This window comes from Balaenoptera musculus, chromosome 15, assembly GCF_009873245.2.
Source record: "Balaenoptera musculus isolate JJ_BM4_2016_0621 chromosome 15, mBalMus1.pri.v3, whole genome shotgun sequence".
Classification (NCBI taxonomy): Eukaryota; Metazoa; Chordata; class Mammalia; order Artiodactyla; family Balaenopteridae; genus Balaenoptera; species Balaenoptera musculus.
This window is the reverse complement of record NC_045799.1, coordinates 36,442,802-36,465,853: the sequence shown is the minus strand read 5'-3', so window position 1 is coordinate 36,465,853 and position 23,052 is coordinate 36,442,802. Positions and strand designations below refer to the sequence as shown.

The following is a 23,052-nucleotide window of genomic DNA, read 5'->3' as shown; positions in this document are numbered from 1 at the left end:
TTGTTTACATTTCTCAGCAGTCGCCTCCATACCAGAATACAGGCAGTGAAAGAGAAAAGACAAAGCAAAACCTTCTTAATATTTTTTCTTGATTGACTAATCCATTAAGCAAAGGTCAAGACTCATCTTTTGCATGACATTGAGGACTTTGCTGTCTCATAATAAAGTTGACACATACGTGGGCATCTGGCACACTCTGGCAGCTGGAAGTACCATTTCTTTATTTTTTAAAATCAAAACAATTCTAATCTGAATGTCCTCCCGCAATCCCATAAACTTTCCAAGGTTGAGGGGAAGTCTAGTGCAGCAGATACTCTTGGTGTCCGTTTATTCCCCTGTGGCCCCCGGCAGCTTAAGGACATGGTGGTGTTCGTGCCTCCTGCCTCAAGAACCCGTGGCTTTTTCCTGAGGGCTTTCTCTGGCCCCTGGAACTTGCTCAGCTCACAAGGGGCAGGCTGGAATTGTGAGGAGTTACTACCCTCAGGAACAACTGTCACCCAACAAGACGAGAAAGAGGATGAATAGCCTCGTCTTCACCCATGGTGGGACAATCCTGAGAGGAGTGCTACACTCTCTCCATCACAGAGTCCCCAGCGGGATGGAGCCCCAGTTGCCCACAGCAGTAACAGTGACCATTATTATACCGCTAGTGTTCTATCCACCCCCACTCCAATCTCTTATTATGTTTCCTGAGATCACCTCCAAAATAGAATACTTGTACCCAAATTCTTGTCTGAGGGCCTACTTTTTGGAGACCTCAAGTTGAGACATCCAGCATCACCTAATTGCCTTTTTCCCCTTCTTTTGAACAATGCAAAGATACTGGGAGGCCCTGAGGAGTAAGGGAGGCACCCACTCCTCAGTCCCAGAGGGCACTGCTGCCATTGTTTCTTGTCCCAGCCAACATGGACTGGACTACATGTCCAAGGCAGCCATCTTTCTTGTTAGCTCCTTTCCTTCTATAAAGGCTGGCAAAGCAGTCAGGTAGCCTTCCCATCTGAGGTTCTGCCCCTGCCCAGACCCTAGGTTTCAAAAAGCCTGTTCTTTGGGGGCTCCAAGGGCCCTTTATTGCTTCTCTTCTCCAAAAGCTAGAGAGCTGTGTTTTCACCACTCTGCTCCTCAACTCTGGGGTACTTCAATCCCCTTCCCTCTTGTTTACTCAGCTCCAGTGGGCTACATCAAGGGCTGGCAAATTTCCTCTGTAAAGGAGAAGATGGTAACTCTTGTAGACTTTGTGGGCTATGCAGTCTCTGTTTAAACTTGCTGTTTTATGTAGCATGAGAGCAGCCATAGGTCATACATAAATTGACAAGTGTGGCTGTGTTCCAATACAACTTTATTTATGGACCCAGAAATTTTCATTTCATATAATTTTTGCAAGTCAAAAATAGTTTTCTTTAATTTTTTCCCCCAACCACTTAGAAATGTAAAAGCATTCTTAGCTCGTAGATCATCCAAAATCAGGTAGCAGACTGGATTTGGCTAGTTTGGCCAGGGGCATAGTTTGCTGGCTTGTAGGCTAGACTTTCAAAGAAAAAACCTGTTTAGATTTTTTTATGCAGCTAAGCTCCTTTTTGATTGATATTATTTGAATCTAATTAAGGTTAGGAATGCATTGGATTTATTGGATTTATCAAGCTTTGATGTATTATCAACAAATAAATCCTTCTAGGTCAGGGAAATATCCTTTGCATTTTTCCCAGAGCACCCCTTGTGGTTGTATACATAAATTAATTTATAATAGCACCAAAGCAGAGAGCTTATTATTTGTTCTTTATTGTGCTATACACTGTGCTGTGGGACTCACTCAATCATTTTCTCATTTGAAGAAAAGATGATAAAACCCACAGTAATAGGTTGCCATGACAATTAAATGACATTGTGTCTGTGGCAACGCTTTGTTAATTGTAATTGTAAAATGTCAGGTGGTATTGTGATCATGCTTTTTAGGTATAAGATATGATGATCTCTGTTACAGGGTGGTGATTCTGTAGGCAAGAGGAATTTGGAAGCTGGAGAATAAATGTATTTTATTCCTTAATCTCCCATTATGTGGCTTTGTGACCTTGGATTCAATAATTTCTCCATCTGTGCAATGGTGATAATGTTCTTGATTTGCCTGTAACATGGCAATTAAATGAGAGATTGTTAAATGCTATAAACATGTAAGATTTAACTTTACCATTTGGTTTCAGACCCCTTTAAATTTTTAAGAAACTCAAAGGATTTTTATTTATGTGAATTAAATGTCAATATTACCATGTTAGAAAGGGAAACAGAGAAAAGTCAAAATAAAAATAATAAAGCCATCATATATTAAGATATAACTAAAGTATTATTAAAATAGCATATTTCAATAAAAATAACTATGTTTTCTAAATATTGGTGGGAAGGGTGACATTGTTTTACATTATTGCAAATCTCTTTAATGTCCGGCTTCATAGAAGTTATCTGAGTTCTGGTGTCTTTTTCTTCATTCAGTCTGTTGTGATTTGCCGTTTTCATTGAAGTATATGAAGAAAATTTGGTTTCCCACAGAGATGGGTTTGATACAAGATGACCTGCCAGACCCTCTGAAGGGCTCTTGGGGACACACTGGTCCACAAAGAGGTCCTTGATGCACACTTTAAGAACTAGTTGTAGAGACTATTCCCATCATTCCAGAAGGTTCCCACAGGAACCACTATCCTGGCCTTCAAGATAGGGATTACCTCTTCTTGAGTTTCATATACATGGAATCACAATGTGAGCACTTTTGTGCATTCCACTGTGCATCAGATATACCAGATTTTACTGATCCATTCTCCTATTGGTGCACATTTGAATTGTTTCTAGTCTTTTACTATTATGAGTGAAGAACATATTTTTTGGTGAACATATGCACTCATTTCTCTTGGAGCAGAATTGCTGAAACATAAGATGAGCAGGTGGATGTTTAGCTTAATAGATTTCCAAGCCATAGAAAATATTTTTATTTGTTGAATTTTATTTCAGTATATATCATTTAACATAAATTATTTCATAATTTTCCTATTAATATATAATCTATTCTTCTATATCTTTCTTTTAAAATGTTGCTTTAAAAATCCATGTAATTTCCCAATACTATACAATTCCATTGCTAGACTATTAAATAAAAAAAAAAAAAACTGTTTCCTTTATTTTATGGACAAGGTTATGTAGTAAAGTAGCTCCCCATTTACCTGAATGTCTTCCATTTTTCTGGAAACTTTAGGATTCATAACTCAGACAACATATCTAAAAACAACTAATGAATATCAGTAGCTAGGGTTGTTCACATGATATAATTTTATTGACCGAGGAGCCCAAAGGAAAGAAAAAGAAGGTTTAAAAACAAACAACAAAAAATAAGAAAAGAAGGAGGGGGAAGTAAAAGAAGAAGAAAGAGGTGTATGTTAAATGACAAGGTTGAAAGCATCAGCAGTCCAAGTTAGAAGAAGTGAACAACAGACCCTCAGAACGTTCCAAAAGAAAATAGACCCAGACACAATGAGATGTGAGACACCAAACATGGCGGCTTAATAGATGGCATGGTTCAGTGGAAGAGAAAACTATGTCCCACTCACATCAGTGATTCCAGTGGCTTTATTTATGTGCAGTCTCTGGAATTCTGAGATGACACTTTTATCATCTTCATATTCCCAAGACTTGGATGTATTAACTATTGCCACATAACAGACTAACCCCAAATAACATCTGTTTACTGTTTCTCATGAGTTTGTAGGCTGGCTGGGTGGTTCTACCGGTTTGGGAAAAGTTTGGCTGGTCTTAGATGCAAGCTCACGCATCAGCTGTCATCTAGTAAGGTAGACAAGATGACTCAACTCTCTGTGCGTCTCCCCCACCACCAGCAGGCCAGCCTGCATTTGTTCTCATGACAGTGGAAGAGATCCAAGGGAAGAAACAAAAATGTGCCTCTGCTTTGACAAGTTTGCTGCCATCCCAGTGACGGAAGCAAATTACATGACCAAGCCCAAAGTCAGTGCAGCAGGGTGCTACCAAAGGCAGGGATACAGGAAGGCATGACAAATTGGGGCCATTAATGCAACCCATCTGTCATACTGGCATGGCCTAAAACTATAATTACAGATAATTAAAAAAATAGTATATTACTAGTTAAAAACTATTGGATTGGCCAAAAATATCATTCAGGGTTTTCTGCAACATCTTATGGAAAACCTGAACGAACTTTTTGGCCAATCCAATATTTGAACATATAGAGGACTACAGTGGGCTCCTAATAAATATTTGATCGATGAATAAAATTAGTTCAATGCTGAGAATGTGTCCACTACAACCATTCATGTGTCAGTCAAGGTATATAAGAATTCATAATTTAGTCTTATAGTCTATAGGGTTCAATATGCTGCATTATGAGCACCACTCTCTAACACAAACACCAAATTTTTTCTACGGAGAAGCAAAAGGTAGAGTTTAAAAGCTGTGTGTGAGAAAATTAAGCATATATATTGCTTGAAAAGGGTAAACAATAAGTATTTTGAGCAATAAGTATAACATTTCCTCATTCAAGTTATATAAGTTTAGAAACAATCAAGGGTCAAATTCTTTTATCTCCCTTGTTATGTTTTAAATACATTCGACTCACCTAAAGCTATTGGGTCATGGTGCGAGTGATTAGGTATACAATATTAAACTGGCCTCCTTTGGAAAAGTTTTCCAAATTTTATCTTGGTGGAGACTTTAAGGAGTCTCAAAAATTTCCAGGACGAAGTAGCTTGGGGACTGTCCCTTGCCCCAAATTTCCAAGGAAATATCATGAGGAGAGGAGAGGAAGAGGCATTGCTTCATTAATCAAGTAAAGTGCTGCCACCTATTTTTTCTTTTAATGTAAAAGCAATAATACTGCTATTTTTAATCATCTCCCTGCTCCCTTCCTAATATTTTTGCATTATTCTAACCTATGGAGCAGAACGCTTTTCATGATATATTATTAAAGAAGATGGCTCATAAAAATTCATCCCAGAGGCACTACCCAGGATTTATTATGACATTAAAGTTGTGCTTAGGATTCTGTTAAATGCCAAGCATCAAGGGAAAGTTGTACGGAAGAGTGGTCTTCTGCTAAACTTTCACATGTGATGATAAAGAGAAGCTACTGAGGGCTTGGAATGAGGCATCTCTAAGACAACCTCAGCACTGAAATAATGCAGGGTGTTCCCTCTTCACTTTCCATAATCACACAGTGTTGATAGAGCCACGTTGCCTGTTAACTATTGTAAGAGTCCTACTGCTTTGAAAGGATGCTAACAATATGAACTGAGGAGAATTGTTTTTCTTGAAATTGTGAAGGAAACTTACTTTAGCCTTTCATTGAAAGACATTGCACAAGAGGCCAAACAGATAGTTACAAACCCTTCATTCATAGAAAACAACTTAAATGGTCATTGGGTAGTTACTGACTACCTGGTCTCTGCAAATCAAATAAACAAAGCCTGAAAAGAAATTAGTCTGGGCTGGTGGAAAAGTCTATGCTTAAACAACTTTTAAAGTATAAATGGAGGGCTTCCCTGGTGGCGCAGTGGTTGAGAGTCTGCCTGCCAATGCGGGGGACACGGGTTCGAGCCCTGGTCTGGGAAGATCCCACATGCCACGGAGCGACTGGGCCCGTGAGCCACAACTACTGAGCCTGCGCGTCTGGAGCCTGTGCTCCGCAACAAGAGAGGCCGCGATAGTGAGAGGCCCGCGCACTGCGATGAAGAGTGGTCCCCGCTTGCCGCAACTGGAGAAGGCCCTCGCGCCGAAACGAAGACCCAACACAGCCAAAAAAAAAAATAAATAAATAAATAAATTAATTAATTAATTAATTTAATAAGAAAAGTATAAATGGATACATTCAGAAGGGCAGATGATTTCTTGCTTGGGGGAATGAGGGAAGTTTTGGAGGTGGCATTTTTGGAGGTTGCTTTTAAGAATTGATAGAACATCATCATGTGACGTGACTAGAAAGGAGGTGTGCTACGTGTGTGAACAGAGAATAGTGATAATCCAGATTGGCTAAGTGAGGGTGCAGGCTGGGGCCAAAGCTGAATGCTGATATCAGTAATCTCAACATTATTCTTTAGGTAGTGGATAGGAACTCAGGCTTTACCAGCCAGATAGTAACATGATCAGAGCTGCTGTTGGGGAAAATTAACCTAGGTGTAGAAGAGATTTGAGGGGCAAAGAAATTCAATAGGAAGTTACTAAAAATTCTGGGCGTTGAAGAATGAGAAAAGTTGTAAGGGAGAAGGCAACTTCCAAGACAGGGTAGAATTCATGCGTTTTATAAACAGATAGAGTGTGGAAGCACCCAAGGTTTAGCGCCTGTTATGGACTGTTAAACAGGGAGGACAGATGGAGGGAGGATCTCTTTTTTGATTAATTACATACAATGTGCATGTGGGCCACTTGTTTAACTGAAAATCTAAGAGGAAGAACCAGAGCTTAGGAAAAGTAAGAATTATGTGCAGAGAAGTAGAAATTGAAGGCATGTGACTGAATGAAACAGCTAAGGGAAAATACACATAAAGAACATTCTTTGAATTGATGGTGAGAAATAGATTTCTTTCCACTTTTGAACTGCTTTCCAGGAAGCTCACTGCTAAAGTTCAAACCCAATAGTGTAAGTGCCCTTTAGTTTAGGTTTTCTGATATAAGGTTTCTCTTGTGCTCTATCTTTAAAATTAAGAAGTCTCCCCCGACCCCCATTAAGACTTGGGATTTGAGTAGCTTGTACAGTATTTTTTGAAATACTATATATTTCATGGATTCCAAGCTTCACATATTTTCTACATTTTAACATCCCTGAAATTGAGATGTGTCTTATAATCACTGGATGGTGTGTCATAGTTTAACTGGCAGCATGCTTTCATTCTTTGTGGAATATAAAATAGTAATGGGCATGTTCTAATCAAAGATGTCTTGGATTTGATGAAATATGGTACTTCCCGATGGGTTTCCCTATCTTGTCAATCTGCTTTTTTTTCCATGAAGCCTTTTATCCCCCCAAAAGGGGAAGAACAATCTACTTAGGGAAGAAGTCCAGTCCAGTATGAGCATTCCAATCAATCATCCATGAGCGGCTGAATATCCTTTCAGGGCTGATAGGAGGGAGAAAGGTAAGAATTGAGTCAAGTGCCTTGATCCCCAGATTGGGACAAAAAATCCTGGAGGTGGTTGAAGGAAGATGTAGTAGAACCTCTATAGGCTTGCTTCTTGCTTCTTGTGGCATAGCTCTAGAAAATTACAAGCCTCCTGGAGAAACCCCCGTGGTATTGGAACAGCATGGCGTTAGCAGCTGACAATGGCCAAAGGAGGTATTTAAATGGATGGACCTGAGCTAGCACCTCTGGTTCCCACTCCCAACAAAATCCAGAAGTTTCTGTGTATCCCTGAAGAATGTTGGAAAAACTGAGCCCCGGGTGAAAACTCCTCAGAGCAGAAACCTTGAGACACTGGGATGGAAGGGCCCAACTTGCAGGCAGTTAGGACCACCCAACAGAGGAGACCAGATGCTCCTCCCCATTGTCAGAAGGACACACAAGAGGCCACCTGGGGAAAGAAGCAGGGAGACCTCCTTAATGGGGAGGGAACTCTAACTGCGGGTTTGACTTTGAAGTAATTTAATATGCCTCTGAAATAGGCGTTTGTTTTTTATTTTTAAGTTGGAAGAGACTGAGTAACTGTAATTGGCAAGATTTTTTTTCCTTCATAATAAGTGAGAATGCAGGATTTGAGTGCAGTATGAACTTACAATGGAAAATAAACACATCTTTTTGTTGTACATTTGAGCTGTGTGTACATTTTCATCCTATTACAATGGATCCTTTCAGGGAGTAAGATGTCTCAAATACTGAAAGTAATCTGGGTTAAAGAAAAAACTGGCTCTGGATTTAAGCTGGACCACAGAAATATTTATGGCAGTGTAGGAGGATGAAAAGCCAGAGAAGAAATAATCAGAAAAATGGGAAAAGTAGGAGTTTGCTCCTACTTTTTCTGCTTCTCTCTCAGAAGCAAAGAGCAGGGGAGTGATGGATTCAGTCAAGTGCTACAGAATGGTGAGCTCAGCTGAGCGCTGGGAAGAAGCTATTTGATTTGATGAGGGAGCCATTTGGAATCTCTGAAAACTGGCCATCCAAATGTGGTACCATTTTAATAGCCATCATTTTTCATGGGATGTTAGTGTTGAAAGATACATAGTCTAATTCCACTGTCTTACAGATAAGGAAATTTGGAACCAGAGAATTTCACAGAAGCCAGTTCAAAGGATAAATATGAGAAAAAGAAAAAACAAGTACTTTACATTGGGAGTCAACTAGAATCAGCCTGTTTTGTGTCAGGAGCAAAATGTGTTGGGTCATGCATAAGCCCCCTTCAATGAAGAGATCTTTTATGAAACAGGAAAAGTACACTGGAAAGCATCCTTGGGAGCAAATACTCTGACGGGTGTTAGATGTGTTTTCATTTTTTTATTAGAGAAGTTGGAAGTTTAATTTCAATATTGATGGTAACATAATTTTCTCTGCTTTATTCAGAGGAACACACAGAATCAATCTGTACAAGCATATACAACAATTCAGTCGGTGGTTTGTGCCCTATAATCAGTAATCTGATTAGCTCTAGATTACGGTTTCCATGCACTCCTCTGGGCTTTGGGGCATGGCTCCATTCCCAGGGGGGACTTCTTCATGCACTCTCTGCAACACAACTACAGCAGGCTTAAAGACCATGCAGATTAACACTGTAGCAAATTGTTTTGATATTTAACAGACATAAAAAGGTTATTTCCTGATATGAAATTCTGAAAATCTGCATAAATATTTTTGTGTAAAATTAAATTAGTTATGTATTTTTTTTGAAACTAGAACTTGAAGTATCAAGAATGCCCACATAATTCATATACACATATATATAGACTTCTTCATTATGCTAAAAGTCTTGAGAGTCAAATTATATTCTGTGCCATACATTTACTTAACCGGTATTTATTTGCATTAGTTAACCGTGTACGGATTAGTCGTAATTGGTGCTTGTGTATCATGCAAACATAGTTCTAGTATTCCTGTTTACTAATCTTGTCATGTGGCAATACTTAGATGATTTTGCTCTCTGACAGTGAGAATTAGGAGTATAAATACTTTATACACGGTCACATTTACAAACGTTTGCCAATAACCACTTCACAATCTTTATGGTGTAAGAGTGAGCTGTAATAATCTGGAATTGGCAGAAGCAATTCTTAGAAAGCAATGTCAGATGTCAACTTTCTTAAAGGTGCCTGACAGAGTTCTCCTTTTGAGCACTGATGGGTTTTGGCACAGGGACACTGTTCTTTTTTTATTTTTTTCTATTGTTCTAATAATTTCCACAACTGTTACAGGAAGTTAGCTTCTTATGGCATGGTGGAGACATGGCACTTACTGATGAGGTAACTTAGATGTAGAAAAATTCCCCCAAATTATTTGTCTAGCAGATCACCACTTCTGCTGATAAATTTGTAGACAGAGATTTTTTTCCCCCTAGCGCATGCACTTACTATCATCACATGGCTAATACACTATTTTTGCTGTTGCTCAAACATGTCCTAATGCATCACAAAGCAGAGGTGTTAACACCAAGCTCATTTATTTGTGATGGTACTTTATAGCAAACATGTTTAAGTGGTATGATCAATGGGTAAACTCTGCCTTATTGGAATCGTAATTTTTGGGGATTTGTAGCTACTTTTGGTTGGCCAAGGAAATTCAGTATTCAAAACATTTAAGAGAAGTACGTAAGTCTCTGTGGTTTCAGGTGACATCTTGTCTACACATAAAGGAAACGCAAAAGACATCAGCTTTCTTCTGCGGAATTTGTGTTCAGAACTTTGGGAGTGCTCTTTTGATGTGGTGGTTCTGCGGTTTCAGTTTGCATCCTGCAGTTTCACACAACTGTTGCTGGTCTGCGGTCCATCTCGGCTTCCAATTTCACCATCTGCTGCATCTCCTTCGCCTGTAACATCAGAAACGTGACCTTACATGTTGAAATCCTCTCCTGAAGCCATAGAGCAAAACCCAACCTCTCTTCTCCCGTAAATTTGATGCTTGTCACTATGTCCTGGCTACTTAAGTGTGGTCCATGGACCAGCAGCATCAGCATCGCCTGGGATCTTGTGAGAAATGCGGGATCTTGGACTCCACCCCAGACCTACTGACCCAGAATCTGCATTTTAATAAGATCCCCAGGAAATTTTTATGCACGTTAAAGTCTGAGGAGGACTGGTCCACACAGTACCAGAAAAACAACTTGAGAAGAGGCTACGCCTGTTACTCATAGATTATGTCATGTCTAACTGTTTGATTTCGTTTCTACAGATTGACATGCCTTGACTGTGTGTAGATAATTTGATCACTTTTAGAATAAGCATTGCTTATGCACGATTTATTCCCCAAATAGCCTGAAATTTAATTAAAAGTAGTTGCCTAAGAATTTCACTGATGGGGAAGTTCAGGTGGGAGCATATCACATTGGTTTGGTTGGAGTATGCTGCAAACAGAACGTTACAGGAATATGTAGGGTTCCTGGAATGCTATTGTCCAAAAACTATCCTTATAGGCTCTCACTTCTCTGGAGTAATTCTTTTTTTTATAGTCCACCCCAGGAAGTAAGCCACGGTGAACTCAATTTCATGAATTAAGACTGTCAAGAAGACAACCAGCTGATTTGGGAGGTGGAAAGGCGTCATATGGGGACAGGTTCTGATGACAAATCATTGCCTGGCAAAATAGGGAAAATCAATTGGTTCATTTTATATTTTACTTTCCAACCGTATGCTTTTTTCCAACCCAATACACGGATCTTTCAGAGGAACAATAAAGCACCCTGTCCTCTTTTAGTGACACATCATTTTGAAATAAAGGGCATTTAAGAATGGAAACATGGATATAGAAAGATATAACTCAAGAGGAGGACTCTCATGAGCTCTGATGTTACTATTCATGTCTACTTAGGTATTCCAACCAAATGGAAGGTCAGTGGGAGAATTTGGTCAACTCTGCAGATCATACTATGAGCATCTAAATGTCCCAAATGAAGTCCTGCTACAAAATTAGTTTAACCCACAGACCATAGAGTGATTTCCTTCTTATCGTTATTTTTATATTGTGGCTTTAAATTTCATTTTGGTGAGGATGGATATAATAACATCAAAGATGATAACTTTCTGCTTACATTTGGGATGGATGGTTCCCCCTCCCCAGATTTTTTTTATGCCTGAAATATAATAATGCTCTAATAGAGAAATGAAGAAATGGAGAAAAATATACAAACATGAAACTATGACACAAACAGTATTCATAAGAGATGACAGTGAAACATTATCAGCACTGGAAATTAAATACGTTTATATTCACTAAGTAGTAATAAAGGATTCCCTATGCTTCTCCCCCTCTAGCATTTAAAGACAATATTGAACACTGTTTAGAAAGGAGGATTATATTAACACTAAAAAAGGATTCCAAGAGCCAGCTTCTCGTATGAGCAGGGTGACCATTCATGCCCACTTGTCAGGGACGGTTCCAATTTATGCCCATGGTCTTGGCTATTATGAACAGCTTCCCCTTTCACTTTCAAAACTATCTTGTTCAAACAATAAATTATATGGTCACTTATAAGGGGTGATTAAGGTCCCTGGCAGATTGGATCTAACACAAAGCATGCCAAGAGTCATTGTATAATGACATTGTATAATGTTTCTGCAGGCAGACCATAACTCTTTGTCATTAAAAACCACCAATGAATTTTTACCGGGGTGCTTTAAAAATTAATGGCAGTCATATTAATGTTTGTGAGAGATCTGACTCTGTGACCCAGTCTTAGCTGTGGTCTGTCCAAACAACAACCATATATCACTGTTTTTGATGCCTGGGTACATCTTCATTAGCATGACTTGAGTTTCCCAGGTCTGCAACTGGAAAGGCTACTAAAACTCCATCAGAAATAATTCTCTCAAGATGTTGGCCATTTTGGTTTGAATGTTACATCAGAAATCCAAGCATCAAATAGTCAAACTTTTAAATCAAACCCTTGCGATCTTAACTAGTCATGAGCAGATGTGAATCATCAAAGCACCAAGAATACAGATGTAGTTGAGCAGGAAGGCAATGTCTTGCTTATCAGAGTTTTCAGTCCTACCTTGAGTTTGGGACACTGCATGACAGGATTTCAAAAGCTGTTTGTACAAAAATAGTAATGTCAAAATTGAGTCATACATACAAAACAAAGAAAATAAATGAATACTGAGGTGACTTTGAAAAATGAATGCAAAACCATACACAGAAAAGCAAAAAGCTAAGAGTAAAACATGTATACAACTGTCAGTGACAAACTTCCCCCAAGTTGATCTCAACAGAAAAAAAAAGAACAAAACAAACGACCGATGCCTATTAGCCCAGACTGTGCTTCTCTTGTGGGGCAGTGAGTGGGGGAACCCTCCCTTGAGCAAGACCCCCTCACCTCTCTTTATTAAATGATAGGATTGATGGCAAAAATCAATTTTTAAAACTTGGGTGTGACAGTAATGGAGCATTTCATGTTTGAAATGGTGCATGTCAAGATGGATGAGCTCCTGTGTGGCTGGGACGTCGATGGGAAATAGCAGCAAAAACCCTTTGGAGTTTTAAATGAATAACTGGCTGACCAAGTAGACATGGCCATTAGAAGGCTTTAAAAGGCCATATGAAGTCAGGATCCAGAGTCAGGACCCAAATATATTAAAACTTGAGTTGTTTCTACCAATGCCCTCAACACTGTCTAGCTAATGAAGTAGATTGATTCCAGGCTTTTCTTTGGGAGTGACTGGGAGAATTTAGGCGATTAGGGTCACAGGAAAGCAGGTAAGAAACCTTAAAGGGAGATATTATGGGAGAATGTTAAAATTCATTTATTTTTGGCTTAGAAACAGAAAAAAGTCTTGGGGTTTAATAGTAGTTTGGGAGATTGTTATACAAGTTTGGGATTGCCTGGAGACAGGAAACTGTTTTCTGCCAATGAAATATTGGTTATAAAGGGAGCTCTCCAAATGGTTCCAGACCTCGCCTATTATGAGGGAAGAAACAGAGTCACTATGTCTTTTGCCCTGTGTCTATGACAGTGTTGAAACACACCGAGTAACTGAATTGAGAGATCTCTGACCTTTAAATTCCAAAAAAAAAAAAGTATACCAGAAATACCTGAGATTGAATTTGCTATAGAATAGGCCATATTTGTAAAGCAAAGCTTAACAAAGAAATTCAAGTCCACATTCTACATTTGCTGGAAGTGTCACTATATCTTGAATTTCTTTTCATGGAATCTCATAAAATCTTCATTAAATCTCAAGCCTTCTCATGTTCTTTCCTAAGCTTCTGTGACTCAAAGTATCAGGTGTGGGTGGTGGACATTACCTGTGACCCATTGAAAGGCATTATATGAATTTTTGGAACAAAAAGTCACTATTCTCCCAATATGATCCAATCAATACAGTTATCACTAATCCAGTATTTCAATGCAAGAACTCTGGTGTGATTTGAGTTACACGTGTATTAGGATAAAAGCCCAAAGTGATTTTTAAATTATGCACTTTAGCTCTCAAACTTAAAACACTAGGTAACTGTATTCTCTAGCTCTGATATACACCACTATTGTAGTGATGAGTAATTTTTAGCACATTTATATTCTTTAGTCAAACTTGTTGCCAAGCAACACAATGATTTCTAAGTAGTTTCTTAATTTAGCTAACTGAAACATAACTGCATCTCACCTCCATTGTGCCTTCTTCTAAGGCATCCTTATCCCCACCCAGTCCTGATTCACTAAAGTGGATTCTATTGTTTTGGAGATGGTGGCTCTACCCTTACCCACTGTCCCATTTCCCCCTGCCAGGAGCACTTTCTGAGAAATGCTTTAGGAGCAAAATCATTAGTAACTTGTACCAGAAGGTGATGAATCTATGAGTTGGTCAAATGAGTTGGACCCGTGGGACAATAAACACTTATTGTCCCCCTTAGGGATCTGTGGACTGTTCATGAATAGAAGCATTTAGCTGGAAAGGAAATGGGAAACATAACTCAGAAGTATGCCCATGAGTAAAACTTCTATCAACCAAAAAGTAAAGAATCTGAAACCAGAAGTTGGATTTATTTGTTACCCAATTGCAATACAAAAAAAAAAAAAAAAAAAAAGATTTTATGGTTTTGTTTTACTTTCTCAAAGGTAGTTTTCAGTGTAATTTCCACTTACGTGTTCTTCAACGGAAGCCGTTTACTCTTAAAAAATATACCTTAAATAGGATTACTTTATATATGAAAGGAAATAGGAAAGAATAATGTAGTACACGTACGTATTTCAGCAAAACCTCTTTACAGCTTCTATATTGAAGTAAATTATCTAGAAAATTCCAAACCAGCTACACCTAAAGAGATGTATTTGGACTGAGACAGACTGAAATTTTAACTGCTGCTGAGGGTCATTTTGCCACATAAGCTAGAAGTATTTCCATCAAATTGAAATGAGAGTGTGGATGGCCGATGGGCTATAGCCCATCTATCTGTACTGCTCGAGGTAAACACACATTTATCCTGGCGTTGGTATATGCCTGATAGCTACTAAATAGTTGGATTTTGGATAACTCTTTTTATTTGTGTATATTTTTTGTGTTTATTTTTATTTGTGTACATTTAGCGTTTAGCACCAAGAGTATGGTATCCATTCACTTTCAGTGGTTTGTAGAATTATGGTGGCTCATGCCTCTAGGTTTCACTTGTAAGGCCTAAGAAGGTTCTATAACTTCATTTTTAGATTGAGGTTGAAAGTAGGTGGTCTCTCTCATTTGCTTTTAAATACAACCTCACTTGTCTCTAGGGTACAAGTGATAAAACTCTACGTGAAAATGAAGAAACAATTTGTAACCTGTTTTCTCCTCCTCTCAGTAATGTCCTTCTTAGAATCCCCATAATCTAATCAAAACATGACTTTTGATTCTTTTCTCCCCACAGCCACATTCCTCTCCCACTCCTAAAAAGAATACTTTTTGTTCTTGGTGGATGAAATGGGGAAAGTACAGTAGGCACCAAATTTTTCTAGCTATCTTTCCGTGCCACTACTCAGGCCACGGGCTTTAGCAGAAGGGTGACTCTGGCCCACGGCATTTGCCTCCCGAAGCTGGTTGGCTGCCTACAACTTTTTATGCTTTTTAGGTGAAATACCTGCTCGTTCTGTTTCTCTAGGAATTCGAGGTGCTCAAGTTGGACTTTTTTCAACTGGTCCATTTCTTTGGACTGCTTCATTGCGAGCTGCAAAAAAAAAATCTGATCAACTTTGGGTTGTAATCTTAAAACTTATGGATGAAGGTTGGTAGTTTGCAATTTAAGTGACGGATATAAAAAAAATAAAGAAAAAAGAAAAAAGAAAAATAGCCTGAAAACTGGGAGAGTTTAAACCCGTAATTTTTACTGGCAAGATAGTTCCTGCCAAAATCTTAGAAAACAAAAGAGTACTTGTGCACGATTAAAATCTGGCTTCATTTTCTGTATAAAATGGCGCAAATAATTACCTTAAAGATTTTAGTGAGAGATTAATTTAGCTTTCAGGGAGCAGAGAAGCTAGAATGTTTAACGTACAGAAAAATCAATTAAGCAAATTAGCTAGTAGTCTGATTTCTAAGCATGAGCTACTGTTTATAGTTTTTTAAAGGAAAAGTGTCAAGGAAATTATAAAATACTTACTCGCTTTCTTTCTTCCAGAAACTTTTTAGTGTTGCTGCTGTTTAACTCCCTGACCCGCCTAAAAGCAACAGGTACAAACAACAGTTGGTATGACGTCGGTTGGGATTACATGATATTAAATAAGAAAGGGTCATATTCCATTTAATTATTTGGATGGGATTATCACTTCCTTTTCCTAATTTTTATTGAGGAATTTTGAAATGTACAATGTACAGAGAAAAAGACAAAAAACATCTGTGTACCCATCACTCAGATTAGTCAACATTAATTATGTTTTACCATGCTTGTCTCATATTTTTAAAGGAAATAAAGCATTGTAGATATAAATAAACCCCCCTTTGTATTCTTCCTCACTCCACTTCCCTCCTTTCTCTCTCTCCAGAGGTAACCACTATTCTGAATTTGGTGTGGACCTTCCTATCTGTGTTTTAATATTTTTATTACATATGGATGTATCCATATGTAATATACACAAATGTTTCTCAAACTTTCACATGCACACAAATCACATGGAGATACTATCAAAAACACAGATTTCTGAACCCACCCCCAGAGGGTCTGATTCAGTGGGTCTGGGGTGGACCTGAGATTCTGCATTTCTAATAAGTTCCCAGGTGATGCTGATGCTTCTGGACTACACATATACTGTTTTGTATGGTTTCCAAATTAACCTAAATGCTAACATACTCTGGGTTTCTTTCTATAACTTAAAACTTAGCCTTATGATTAAGAGATACAGCTATGTTTCAAACGATTCCATTATTTTCATCTGCTGCATGGATTTTTCTGTTTATGAGTAGATTACAGTATTTTCATTTTGCCATTAATAGAAAGTAGGTTATTTCCCAACAATGCACAATGGTTTGGTGCATAGGGTCCTGAAATGCTTGGCACACCATCTGTTGGCTAAATAAATGAAGTGTAGGACGTATCCTCTTGTGCGTATGAGCAAAGGTTTCTCCAGGGTGTAAACCTAGACTTGCAGGTTGGTAGGGAGTGAACAACTTCATCTTTACTCCAAAGTACCTGTCCCAGTTTGCACTCCCACCCATGGTGTCTGGGTGTTACCCTTTCTCCATATCTTTGCCTACTCTTGTTACTATCAGACATTTCCTTTTCTGTCAATTGCTGGTTTTTTGAAATGGCATCATGCTGTTGTTTTAACTCACATTTCCCCTGATTATTGGTGAGGTGAAGTGTTTTTCATGACTGAATAGACGTATAACTGATTGAATTTCTATAATAGTTATAGGTCTATTCAGGTCTTCTCTTTCTTTTACAGTCAGTTTTAGATATTTTAGTTTTTCTAAGCAATTGTCCATTCCATCTAGGTTTTCAAGTTCATTAGTAGTATTGTTTATAGTAGTCTTGGTTTCCAAAAATATTTAATGTATTTGTAGTTATTTCCCTTTTCATCCCCAATATTACTAATTTGTGGTATTTCTTTCTTCTTTATCGGTGTTGCTGGAGGTTCACTGATTTTTTTTTTTTTTTTTCAAATAACAAGCTTTCGCTTTTGCTTTTTTCACTTTTTTACTTCCATTGATTTTTGTTTTCTATTTTAATATTTTTTGCTTCTTAAATTTTTATTTCTTCCCATCTGACATCTTTGGATTCAGTTTATTTTTCTAATTTTATGTCCTCTTTGAGCATTTTCTTATTAATTTTCATTTCTTTAAAAAAATATATGCATCTAGGCTATAATTTTCACTGTAAATATCACTTTAAGATCTAGGGGCAGGAAAGGAATAAAGACGCAGACATAGAGAATGGACTTGAGGACACGGGGAGGGGGAAGGGTAAGCTGGGACAAAGTGAGAGAGTAGCACTGACATATATACACTACCAAATGTAAAACAGATCACTAGTGGGAAGCAGCCGCATAGCACAGGGAGATCAGCTCGGTGCTTTGTGACCACCTAGAGGGGTGGGATAGGGAGGGTAGGAGGGAGACGCAAGAGGGAGGGGATATGGGGATATATGTATACGTATAGCTAATTCACTTTGTTATACAGCAGCAACTAACACAGCAATGTAAAGCAATTATACTCCAATAAAGATGTTAAAAAAAAAAAAAAGATCTACTCTCTTAGCAACTTTCAAGTAATATACAGTGTGAGCTACAGTCACCATGCTGAAATTAGATGTCTAAAACTTATTAATCTTATAATTTCAAGTTGGTATCTTTTAATCAATGTCTCCCCATTGACTCCCCTACCGTCAGCCCCTGGCAATCACCATTCCACCCTGTTTCTATGAATTTGGCTTTTTTTTAGACTCCACAAATATACAGTATTTTTCTCTGTCCGATTTAGTTCACTTAGGATAATGTTCTCAAAGTTCATCCATGTTGTCCCAAATGGCAGGATTTCCTTCTTTTTATGGCTAAATAATATTTTATTGAATAGACATCTCAAATTTTCTTTAACCATTCATCTGTTCATAGACACTTAAGTTGTTTCCATGTCTTGGCTATTGCAAATAATACTGTGATGAACATGGGGATGTAGGCATCTCTTCTAGATAGTGTTTTCATTTCCTTCAGATATATACCCAGAAGTGGAATTGCTGGATCATATGGTAGTTCTATTTTTAATGTTTTGAGGAACTTCCTCCATACTGTTCTCCATAGTGGCTGCACCACCAATTTACAAACCCACCAAGAGTACACAAGGGTTCCTTTTTCTCCACATCCTTGCCAAAATTTATTATCTCTTGTTTTTTTGATAATTGCCATTCTAACAGATGTGAGGTGATATCTTATTGTGGTTTTGATTTGCATTCCCTGATGATTAGTAATGTTGAGCATCTTTTCATATACTGTTGGCCATTTGCATGTCTTCTTTAGAAAAATGTCTATTCAGGTCCTCTGCCCACATTTAAAATCAGACTATTTGTTTTATGCTATTGATTTGTTGATTTGCTTATGTATTTTGGATATTAATCCCTTACCTGATATATGTTTGCAAACATTTTCACGCATTTGGTAGGTTGCTTCTTTATTTTGCTGATTATTTCTCTTCCTGTGTACTTCAGCTAACTCTGACACATTGATCAACAGTGTTTATGTTGTCATTCAGTTATAAATATCATGTCATTTATGTTGAAATGTCTTCTTTGACCCAAGAAGAGAAGTATTTTTCAGCTTCTGCATGTCTTTCTTAGCTCTCTGATTATAAATTTTTAATTTTATTTCTCAGTAGTTTGATAAGGTGGATACACACAGCATGTGTTTAAAAAGGTAACCATTTGGCATAAATTATTTTTCAAGAGACCAGCCATTTGTAGATGTTTGAGAGTCACCTAACCACTGGATACTGAGTTATAATAAATAAGTATAAGAAGTCAAAATAAGGAAATTAAATAAAAAACTTTTCTGGTTATCAGTAACTCATAATTTAAGATAACTTGATCTCAACTGGGTTAAAGTCCATTTTGCAACATAATTAAAAAAATATGATAAAGAGCTATTTAATAATTAGCACATTTATCATGTTGAATTCTATATTTCAGTTTGGACAGTCTAAGATAGTTTAACGAGGTTTTATCATGGCATGAATATTTTGTGTTTTTCAGCTAAAGTGGACAATGTCATTTCCATGTACACAAGGCCATTAAGCAAAGTTCCTTGTCTGAGAATAACGTCCAGAGGGTGGCACTTTGTTAAAATAAACAAGAACCAGATAACTACCCCAAAATGATGGTGTAAATGAGCATTGATTAAATTGAGTAATAATCTCCCTAGAGAGACACAAATGACACTCCATGTTTAGTGGGAAATTTCTTGGCCAAAGTGTTGAAAAGGCAATTCATTTCCAGGTCAAATTACTGTGGAATTCCAAATCCTATTGCTGGCTAGTTAATTCCAAACCATATTTAATCTAACAAAACTTCAGCATAAAAATGCACTGGATGGTATTATGCTTTATATTTTGTCCTATTTCAAGTTTAACTTTAATTATGGTTAATCAATGAGATGCATTTTAAAAATCAACAGTATTGAAGTAGTTGGACAGCAGTTACTGCTGTGTTCAAGACAAGGAGGAAACATCAGGTATCAACTAAGCGTCCGAAAAACCCCGTGTAGACAGGGGAATTGAAACAGGGGTACTTTGCTTGTAGCTGCAAAGTCTCCTAACAGCTCAGCCTATGGTCAACAGCTGAATGACGTGAAGCCCTAAACTTCATGCTCACGTTTTAATCCCCAAAGCTATCTTCACTTTGCTCTGAATTTTGTTGAGCATAAAACACAGCCTTTGTGTGGGTGGTGAACTCAGCTGGCAGCCACATTCTATCCAAGTCTATTTCTCCGAGAGACGCAATCCTGCCATGCTTGACCACTGTTGTATGAACCTAGTTCTCAGTTCTGGAGTAACCAGCATCTGTGTTCTTAGAGGCTTTCGGGGCAGCCATGAACATCACAGGTGAAGATGCTTTTTGGGATCACTGGGAATCAAGTGCTGCTAACTTCCTCTCTTGGATACTATGACTACTGATGCCCTCTCAGATCCCCTTTACCAGCTTTGGCTAAAAGGCTTGCACCTGGGATCTTCTCTGGAGGTTACACAAACCTTCCCCCAACTCTATGTGGCCAATGACTGATTAACATAGAAGTACAAAAGCCAGACACCTGTGGTTCAAAGGGACAGATCATGGTACAGTTTACAATCCAGAGCTTGGGATCAGGCTGAAGAGGAACTCCAGCCGAGACCATATCCTTACTTATTCCCTGCCCTGGCCCCCTCCTGCTTCCTCCTCTCCCCTTCGCTGAAGATCCTTTCCTCAGTAAATCATATGCACCCAAATTCCTGTTTTTGTTTCTAGAAACCCATTCTAAGACAAGGATGAACCAGAAAACCTGTGTGTGTGTGTGGGGGGGGGGGGGGGTTTGAGATGATGCCTGGTGTCAAGGACAGCACAAGCCCAGTCAGGGGAAGAAGACTATCCTACATGCTGTTATATAGACTGTAAGTCCATTCAGAATGGGCTTAACACCTGAGCAGATGAGATGCTTAAGGATGACCCAATGGGATGTGGGAAGGATATCTTGCCATATTTTATATAATTTTGTTTGTAAATTAGCACACATATATTGACTGTAAATCTGTTTTACTAGTGGTAGTAAACAATCAGAAGATGTTTTACAGCAATAATAATACATCTTCTAGCAGTTATAATAGCAGGATTCTAAACCAGAACTCACAGGTTTTTTTATATCTCAAATGTGAGTATGTGTATACACACAGAAATATTGTCGAGTCTGTGTCTTCAAGTCAATGTTATATTCTGGCAGTGAGCGTTCTGACTCACCTTTCCCGTTCTGCTTTATTCTTGATAGATTTATCTTGGCTGATGGCTTTGCTATTTTCCATAGAAATCTTAGCCTGGTGTGCTCGCATTTCCTTGCTTTCCCTATGTATTAAAAATAAACAAACAGGTGGTGATCATTTTGTAATGTATAGAAATATTGAATCACTATGTTGTGTACTAACATAGGAACTAACATAGTGTTGTAGATCAATTATACTTCAAAAAACAAAAAACGAAAAACAAACCTAACCAAACTCCTAGAAAAAGAGACCAGATTTCTGGTTACCAGAGGCAGGGGTGGGAGGAGGGGGAATTGGAGGAAGGTGGTTAAAAGGTACCAACTTCCAGTTATAAGATTAATAAGTCCTAGGGATGTAACGTACAACATGATAAATATAATGAACACTGCTGTACGTTATATATGAAAGTTGTTAAGAGAGTAAACCCTAAGAGTTCTCATCACAAGGAAAACATATTTTTTCTTTTTCTTTTCTTTTATATCTATATGAGATGATGAATGTCCACTAAACTTTCTGTGGTAATCGTTTCATGACGTACGTAAAGCCAAAGCACTATGCTGTACACCTGAAACCATACAGTGCTGTATGTCAATTACAACTTAGTAAAACTGGAAAGAAGAAAAATAAATTAGGGGAGTGGAGAGCTAGTGTTTAGTGGGTATAGAGCTTCAGCTGGGGAAGATGAAAAAGTTCTGGAGATGGATGGTGGTGACGGTTACACAACAGTGTGAATATACTTCATGCCACACATTTTAAAAATGGTTAAATGGTAAATTTCATGTTATGGATATTTAACTCTAATTAAAAAAAAATGAAAACGTAAACAGAAAACACATGTAACAACGGGACTAGGTTCACTTTTTATTTCATTATTGGGCCCATCAAGTTGTTTTGTACTCTGTGGAAAGGAGGGCAGGAGCCCCGATCCACGAGGATGCTTCTCCTGGGGGCAGTGGGTCACTGTGAAGTAACAGTGGTGGGCTGGGAAGAAGTGACATTATGTGTGTCTAAGCTAACCCTAACCACACAGTGATCTTATTCAGCTGCCCAGGGTAGGACACTGTCATTAACATGCCATAAGAATTCTGAAGAATAAAAGCTACAAATCCTAAGTTATATACAAATATCTCAGGCAATCATGTTTACCAACCTATATACAATTTTAAAAAAGTAAAGAGTGAATACAGCATGAGAGTAATCAAAGAATGCACAGGGACAACCACTTATGGTCAGTAAAATATAAGGATTTTTTAGCTTTGCCCCACGTTTTTTGGGATCAGATGGCTTGGAAGAGAAAGGATGTTCTAACACTCACAAGTGACCATCCTGTTTTCTGACAGCCCAGGGGAAGGAAGGGGATGAAATGGTTTCAAATAAGCATAGGAGATAGGGGGGAAAAAGGATGTTTACAGGTGACTGATCACTGTGTGTGTGAATGAGTGTGTGTACCACAAAAACTCATATCTTTAGATTATTGATGAGTAAATTAAAAGCATACAATTTAGAATACTAAAATGAATATTATTAACAAAGAATCTTCCCTGGAACCTGTGGCGATCTCCTTGAAGCACTGCCTGGAAATGAGGGACCAAGGAGTGAGGTTGTTTAAGTAGTGTTTGTACTTCAGGGAAAGGGATGGACAAAGCTGAAACAGAGAGTTCTTCAGTCAGAGACCTTAGGGCCCCAGAGGCTGGAATATGTATAGAAACTCCGGGGCCCAAGAAAATGGCTCTCAAAATTTTTCATAACTTGTTATTAAATTGACCATCTCTTCTTTCATTCAACAAGCACTTATCAATAACCAAATAATGCTGCTGAATGTTAAGAAGGCAAGATTTTTTAACCGAGAGCAACAGCTGTGATGGTGACAAAGAAACACAACCATAGGATGCTTGAGAAAAAGCTTCGACGCTGCTGTTTTTTTGAAAAATACCCCTGCCATCGATCTATTTTTTAAGGTA

General features: G+C 38.1%; 1 protein-coding gene across 1 annotated transcript in view; it reads right to left on the bottom strand.

Moving 5' to 3' along the window:
• Positions 1-9,103: 9,103 nt before the first annotated feature.
• PLCB4 (phospholipase C beta 4) overlaps positions 9,104-23,052 on the bottom strand; it is a 415,887-nt gene continuing 401,938 nt past the window's right edge. Inside the window, 5 exon segments of the mRNA XM_036826365.1 lie at positions 9,104-10,011; positions 12,193-12,229; positions 15,243-15,329; positions 15,762-15,819; positions 21,072-21,173. Coding sequence (XP_036682260.1) covers positions 9,923-10,011; positions 12,193-12,229; positions 15,243-15,329; positions 15,762-15,819; positions 21,072-21,173 — 373 coding nt within the window. The 3' untranslated portion in view covers positions 9,104-9,922.